This window comes from Halyomorpha halys, unplaced genomic scaffold, assembly GCF_000696795.3.
Source record: "Halyomorpha halys isolate HHAL.00 unplaced genomic scaffold, Hhal_1.1 Scaffold1162.1, whole genome shotgun sequence".
In the NCBI taxonomy this organism is placed as follows: Eukaryota; Metazoa; Arthropoda; class Insecta; order Hemiptera; family Pentatomidae; genus Halyomorpha; species Halyomorpha halys.
The window spans coordinates 21,208-29,755 of record NW_027112958.1 but is presented as its reverse complement, the minus strand read 5'-3'; the positions used below and the strand labels follow the sequence as shown (position 1 = coordinate 29,755).

The 8,548-nt window shown below is 32.1% G+C and overlaps 1 protein-coding gene across 1 annotated transcript in view; it reads right to left on the bottom strand.

The window, feature by feature from the left end:
- The window catches only part of LOC106688603 (galactose mutarotase), a 29,240-nt gene that overhangs the window by 8,137 nt on the left and 12,555 nt on the right, over positions 1-8,548 (bottom strand). Inside the window, exons 4-8 of the mRNA XM_014433143.2 lie at positions 5,565-5,728; positions 3,495-3,704; positions 2,292-2,379; positions 2,065-2,215; positions 810-990 (exon numbers count right to left, since the gene is read on the bottom strand). Of these exons, the coding sequence (XP_014288629.1) occupies positions 810-990; positions 2,065-2,215; positions 2,292-2,379; positions 3,495-3,704; positions 5,565-5,728 (794 nt within the window). The remainder of the gene's footprint in view (positions 1-809; positions 991-2,064; positions 2,216-2,291; positions 2,380-3,494; positions 3,705-5,564; positions 5,729-8,548) is intronic.

Genomic DNA, 8,548 nt, shown 5'->3' with positions numbered 1-8,548 from the left:
ATATATAAAAAAAAAATGAAATGTGCAATATATGCATGTCATCCTTCCTCTGGATAGTGAAAAGAATTTATAATTTAAGGAATATAATCATGAAATTAAAGGAAATAATAATGAAAAGAGTTTATAATTAAATGAAATGTACTTTGTTGATAATTAAAAGTGTTAGATTATTCCAATAGGTAATTATTAAATTATAAATATTTGTTATAATTTCATTTCTGCTTATTTTTTTGCTTTCTTTTGACTATATTATAAATATAGTTGCCAAAATTTTAGCCATGTAAATTTTATGCAATAACATTATGCTTTGTAAGATCGATTTCAATTTTAATATAATATAAATGTATTAATAATAGTTGTGGTTATCATTTAGTTACATAACATTTTTTTTTAATTTTAAAAATTGTTAACAATGTTTAATGTGAATTAAGGAATTGGGGATGAAAATGGACAAAAATTAGTCCATTACTCATTTTCTAAGAAATCACTATATAGTTGATTAATTCTGCTGCTTATACATTAAATTATGAGTTGTTCTAGTATTATCCATCAACCTTAAAATGAAGATTTACATCTGTGAAACACTCATTTGTCAATTTCTTAAGAAATAGCCTTTTCATCACTATATTGAACAAAAGCCAAAGAAAAATTGAATTACGCAATGAGGATTAAGCATTGCAAAACCATTTTTCAAGAATTATAGATGAAGACGTAAACACTTACAATATGAGAGCAAGATGAGCTCAGCTTAATGTTTTTACTAAGATTAAATTTATAGATAGTGCTCCTTGTATAAATTTTGTACATACTTCTTTTTCTCTCATTTTCTCTTCTCTACAAAATTCAGGGTACATTTCCTCACTGAAACCTGCTTGGGCTTCTAGTGGTGGGAAAGCTTCAGTGTTTGGCAACTTTGTACCAGTGTTGACATAAAGTCCAGGCATATCAGTCATTATTTCTAAATATCTCCCAGATATAGGGTGTATGATCCTATCATTAATGCATTATATTAGAGTCAAAAAGATTTAATATCTTAAAAAAAGTGATAGCTATTGGGTCATTACAAATAAAAGACATGTATATGTACATATGTAATCGTGATGTGCTACTTGATCATGTCATGAAGTAGAGATATACTGGTATATCTGGTATATGATATTATAATATTGGAGGGGGACATGTTAGGCAAGTGGGCTTATTGCTCCTTTTTGCTAACCCCGAGAGAGACCAATGGAATAAATCTTATAGTGACTATTATTGTTCTTTTTCGAACCTTTTTGACATTCAAATTAAGTTTGATAGGGATAGTCAATCTATGGTGGAAGCCTCATATTCTAGGATTATATCAGAGCATAGAAGCCTATTTCTTAGTGCTGCATACCATTCACAATCTGCTATATAATGCTGGGCAGTTTCCGGGGCCTGTCCACATAAGTGACAAGTTTCATCACAAACTACACCACAAATCTTAATATGTCTATTAAGTCTGCAATGACCTGTAAGAACACCTACTAGTAATCGAAATCCACTTTTCTTTAAGCCTAACAGCCACTTAGTTCTAGAGATAGAAGGTTTGGTTATTAGTATGTAGGCCTGTCTTAGCCCTATACATTCCCTCCACTCCTTGCCTGCTATCTTCCATGGACTTCTTTATGCTGATGCCCCCAGGATGCTAGGAGTACTGGGATACTACTATTGAAGAGTTCTCGGCCCCGCTTCTAGCGAGCTGGTCAGCTTTCTCTTATGTCCAGGGACCCACACTGACTTAAGCTTCTTTAAGCCAGCCAGTGACCCTAATAATAGGGATGTATATTCTGAATTTAAAGTAGGTGAAACAATGGCATAAATTTACTTAAAGGAAAGTGAATGATCAATTAATGTATATTAGTCAATAATAGAAATTAGGCACTACAATTGCTATTAATTGTTATTGTATTGAAAACTAAATTATTAATAATTTATTTATTTAATTGGTAATATTCAATAGTCTAATTTATTAGTTAATGATATTTGATTGAGTCTAAAATTAAAATATTTGATATTTTAATATGATAAATATATTACCTGCAAGCAAAGGAGACACTATCCCTAGGATATCCCTTTGTTAAGCAGAACACATGATCATATCCTCCGCCCGGCAACCTAGCAATAGCTTTCCAAAGGGGACGTGGGACTCGTAGGTCAAAATATGTTGCTCCCACATTCTCTAAAACCCCTGTACATACGATATGTTTATTTAACAATTAATATTGTATTAAATTGTTCAATAATCAATAGTACATTCGTTATACCTGTTGGAAAGTTTTCTTTGTCAGTTTTGACAAACTTGTCAGCATTGATCAGAATACTGTGTTCTTTTAAACCATCTGGGCCAGATTCCTTTTGAAAAAAGATTATTGAATAAAACAGTGTCAGATAAAACAGCGTATGATATTTTTAATTTAATTTCTCAGTTGTCTTTTGGATTCATATTTAAATTCTGACTTCTTGTTCACTGTTCTAATTAGAATATCTGACGACTTTCCTTATCCCTTTGGGAGAAACATTTCAAGTCCAATACAACAACTATTTGCAGTAATATTTCTCCAGATCCGCTACCTTGGACTGTATCTGGAGAAATGACTAGCTTGGAATGCTCATACAAGACTGAAAAGGCAGGAAACTGCTTGTCGATTCTGAGTATTACAACACTTACTAGACAAGCGATCCTAAACTTCCAATCCATTACAAAAAACTAATATACATGACTATAATAAGGCCTATCTGGACATACAGAGTTTAGCTTTGAGACTCTACTAAACCTTCGGATTCCTCTTGTATCCAATTTTTACAATCCAAAATCCTCTCTAAAATTCTCAATGTTCCTTACTTTGTCACAAATAGAATTATCTATAAAGATTTTAATGTAACCTCCATATGTAACTGATCTAGCTGGAACCAAATATCAATACTTCCACTATAACCTCACTAACCACTTAAACACACTTGTTTCTAACCTTGCTTGCTTCCTCTTCCATTTCTGACAATCCTTTGAGGCACCTGAAAAAAAGATGGCCTCAAGACCTTCTAATGTAGAAATATTATTAAATTGCTGCCAATGGGTAGTTTCTCTACATGCCTGTATCATATTGTTATGATCTTACATCAAATCTATTAGATGTATTTTTATGAAAATACGGCTGTAAATATCACTAAGGAAATAAAAAAAAAATAATATTGGTCCTATTAAGATTTTTTTTTTTTTACAATTGTAGACATCTTCCAAATGAGCATTTGGAACCCCTCAAGAAATGTATCAATTTTGAATTATTTGAAAAACTAAACAAGCATAAAAAGTTCAATATGTGATTTATTTACTAATACTGGAACAATATAGTTGATTTTTGTTTTATAGAGAATTTAATTTGAATTATTCATAAAAATTAAATGATAGATATGTTTAAATTAATTAGCATTTCTATTACCTAAAAAAATAAATGTTGAATAATACGTACATGCCCAGCCATATTAAAAAATAAATTGTGCCCAATACTTAAAATGGTCGGCAGAGAAGTTGTTGCAGTAGTATTCACAATCAAACAGTTATCTTTAGTTAAATGGAATGATATTTGAACCATCAAATCTCCAGGATAACCCTCGTCCAGATGAGGACTAATATGTGTCATTATTACTCTGTCATATGCCACATAGGATTCCCAAATAGCCTGGAAGATAATTAAAGGGGAAAAAATGATTATTTTAATTAATTAACTAAAACTCTTAATTTATAAAAATCACAAAATAGGTGTTTATCCAATAGTGTATAAAGTTGCCTGTGCAGGTTTGCCAAACTATTACAAAGTCACGCATCCACAAGTATGTGGATGAATTATTTGGATTGGCTGGTATAGTGCATCAAAGATGAGTTTGCCAGCAGGGAAGAAGGGAACTCGCACAACATCCCCCTTAGCTCATTCTCCACTCCACACCATAGCAAACCTCTCCTACCGGGAACAAACCATTGGTCCAAAACTTGGTAAACCCCAACCAATTCGGGATTGGGTAGGTACTTGGAACGCTTCCCCCGCCCTCTATAAGGGTGAAATATGGATTTCAATTTGGGAAAAAATCACACGTTTTATTTGATATCTCTGCTTAATGTGTTTAATTAGATCTGGTTTGTACCCCGGTGCAGTTTATAGAGCCCTAAACCACTGCCAACCTTGGTATAGCTGTTTTGAAGTTATTAAGTATAGTTCAGCTGTTTTGAAGTTATAGCCGAGGGGGGGCGGAAATTTTGGAATAAAAACTTTTATTTTCCAATTTTTCGGAAAATTCGTATTTTAAGGGTTTCTTGAGGTGCTAAAACCGAATATCAACTTTGTTTCACTGCTAAAAATGTTTTTACAATTTCATAGATCAGTCGGTCTCAATTTTTTCAAATAAGGAAGAAACTATTTGTGTAATACTTGGTGCTGAATCTACACGTTTACCAACTCCCGTAAAGACGGGATTATTATATTTATTATATCTCAGACAAGGGGACGTAAGTGAGGACGATAAGTTAATGTTCGCGCACCGCACCAGATTTTTTTTTATTATATATATATAATTTTATTCTATTTTTTATGATCAGATATCTCCATCTCTATAAATGAAAACTGGTACAATATAGCAGGACCCTCTATAAATAAGACAGCTGGCATTTTTATCCTGCATATTTAGAAAACTAGAAGTGATAAAACATTTTAGGTCCTTTGAGATCCCAGGTATACAGGTTACACTGTACAAGTATATTGCATAAACCAATTTCGTACTGGATCTATACTATTGGCATTTACCGCAAATACAATACTTGTACAAATGCTTGGTAAAAAAAATGAAGCAGCAAACGTACGTATTCACACATTTGTTTGTTCTTTTGACTTATGTCGGCCATAACCTTTCATATTCATTATAAATAGGAACAAAATAAATATAAGCTAAATGAAAGAAAACGTAAATGTCAGCAAAGTAGGATATAGATGATCAAAATTCGTGGATTAGATGAAGTACTGCATAACCTATAAATTCAACGTTCTAGAATTTTTATCAACAATTTTTTTAATTCAATTACCTGGACATATAATATCTTTATAAATATATATTTGTACTATGTTAAATAAAAAATAAGCTGCTAAAGTTAATATAACATGGTTTGAAACAATGTGTTTACACAGAATCCATAAATCATTTTAACCTAGAGTTAATAATTGAATCTGAAAATTAGGGAAATTCATTATAAATATTCATTTGTTAGCAGTTTAAAATAATGCACACTGAAAACAAATGTGTAGATCAAACACAAGCCCCTTTGACTTGTGCCTAAAAACCGACACCCGAAGTGTCGGCCACAAATTCAGGCCAATTGGTACCAGCCAAACAAATAACCCATCCACACCCTTGCGAATTTGCCCTTTTTTTTGGCAAAAGAGAAGAGGCACCTTCAACATTTCCATTTACCACACAGAATAAAATGATTAAATTAAGAATATTTCATTCAACACTTTTCTATTTGTAAATTTCAGGAAAATTTTACAACTAACCTTGTCAAATCCGACGTGACCTCCTTTCTCATGATGAAAACCTTTCACATTTGTCGACAGAGCGTAATCCTTTTTGCCAAGTTTTATTTCAGCGTTACTAATCAATGAGTTGAAACGACCCAACACTGATCCAAAACAGAGTTCATTGGTTTCTGAGAGATAGTCTGCCAACAAAAACGTTAAAAAATGAGTCTGGAAAATAATAGTTGACCGTATGCAATAAATTGTTGGAACATAGTCTAGGTGGAGGTCAATAAACGTATAAAATATATTAATTGGTAAATAACGTTTTGCCACACTTTGCGGGGCCGAAACGTTAGCTACTGCCATACGACCGCTACGAACTTCATGACGCTATCTAGTTGCCGCAATGAGAACAACAATAATCGTCAGAGAAAGATCGTATATTGAAATGTTTATTTCTTGTTAATAATTCGATTATACAAATTAATAACCATGTTATTAGGTTGGTGTATATGAAATGTCGGATTTTTTTACATGAAAATATTTCTCTAGCTGTTTTCGCTATGCTTTTTTTTTTTTTTTTTTTTGGCAAAACCTCGTTTATAGTCGTACTGTCCATCGCCAGAATCACATTTCAACAAAGGTTATTTTCTCATAAGTGTTCCTTTTTGTAATTACACAAAGGAAGATTTGGCCTGGATGCATACATACTCTGTTCCTACACAGTCTGCATCCTGCATAACCAAGGCCTTTCTCATCGGATCAAAACACTTCCTTACTACCCATTATTATATCTCAACAACATACCTGTCCAGTTTCAAAACACCATAAAAAGTCTAGAAGTCACCTTTGATCAACACTTAACATGGACAAAACACATTTCCACAAATAATTTGAAAAACCATCTCAACCCTTAGAGCAATGCTCCTAATTTTGTTACTAATAAAACCATCCATAAAGACCTAAATGTTTCTTATGTAACCGATCTAGCCCGAACCCGATATTATTCCTTCCATAATAAACTCCCTAACCACCCAAACCCACTAGTTTCGAACCTTGCTTCCTCTTCCATTCCTGGCAATCCTCCGAGGCGCCTGAACAGAAGATGGCCTCGTGACCTTATATTGTAAACTGTTTTTAGAGTTCCACTACTGGGTAGTTTCTCTACATCCTGTATCATATCATTATGTCATTATGATCAAATTTACTGGTTGTATTTTTTTATACAGTTGTAAATATAAATAAATAAAATAAAATAAAAAAAACCCTTAGACAGCTCCTAAAATTTACCTCCTTACTCTACGTTTATCCATTCACCTATTAAACACAAGATCCCGACCTACCGATTTCTATATCTTAAACTATATAACTGCCTTCTATGAAAAATATTTTGTTGTCCGAACTTCTAAATTTTTGAATTCCTTACCTATATCCATCCGTAAAGCTTTCTAATTAACCTCATTCACACATCACCTATATATCCATCTCTTAGACCACTAAACTTCCTTGAAATTGTAGTATAAGTTAATGTAGCCAGACAAAAACTGCTGAAACTGTTCATAATTGCCATTCTTAGGGAACCAAGTGTCCCAGGATAAAGATTGATTTTATATTATTCTTATTAGGATTGATTGATATTAGGATTCATGGTTAGTTCCCGTAAAACATACCTGCTAATTCGTCTCCTAACCTTAAGCCAATGAACACGCATTTTCAAGGTCTTCTCAGCTTCAATTTGAGTCCAAACTAAATAATTATATATAACCACCCCATGGATGACAGAGTTAGTAGACCATATTAATATTAAGAAAGAAAAAAAGAAATATCCAATAGTTCAAGTTTCTCCTCCTGATCTTGAGATCAGATAGATCTCGTCCTTGAACAGGAGTCATTGGAGTTCATCAAAGTGACTGAGTAGCTATTTATTTAAAAGAGAGTCCAGGAAATCAAAACTAAAGTTGTGAGGAGCCGTTCATGCCTCACGAGGCAGCTCACAGTTAGCCAACAGTTAATGGTGTCTCGGAATTTATAGTTGCTAGGTTATCGACCTAAAGTGACGTCATATACACAGTGGGGTGCTTATGGACCGACAACCATTCTGGAATGTTTATTGTAATTTTGTCCAGAAGCATGATACAAAATGTAAATGATTATAAATGAATAATACCCCATAAGAAATATATTTGTGACTAAAAATGAAATACTAAATAACTATAATATAATACTACCTCGTTCCCAATTAAATAATTATTAATTATTAAATAAATTAAAAATTAGTATCCAATACTGTCTCAACACTCTATTTTTCACTAGTCCAACGTTTCGGCCATTCTAGCCATCTTCAAGGACATCTGAATATTTAACAGCTTATATTATATCTTCATTTTTAACACTTACAACAATATCATTATTCACTATACAATATAACATACCTTCAATACAATATCTTCCTCACATTAATTTAAAATTTCTTTTCAGGCTATTCTGCCCAGGTCATTTTCTTTATTATAAGTTCAAAGCCTATTTATTTAAAATTTAAAATCATTAACATTTAATTTTCCTCTATAAGATTATCAACAATTAAATACACCACCAGATAACAACTTAAGCTTAGTAAGCTTATTAATAATAAATATGATTCTTTAATAATTGACGGTTGGAATAGGCTTTGAACTTATAATAAAGAAAATGACCTGGGCAGAATAGCCTGAAAAGAAATTTTAAATTAATGTGAGGAAGATATTGTATTGAAGGTATGTTATATTGTATAGTGAATAATGATATTGTTGTAAGTGTTAAAAATGAAGATATAATATAAGCTGTTAAATATTCAGATGTCCTTGAAGATGGCTAGAATAGCCGAAACGTGAGACTAGTGAAAAATAAAGTGTTGAGACAGTATTGGATACTAATTTTTGATTTATTTAATAAATAATTACCTTGTCTCAAACATTTTTTTGAAATAATAGAGAGAAATACTTTATTCATATATGCTGCCTAAATACATTAGGTTGCTATCT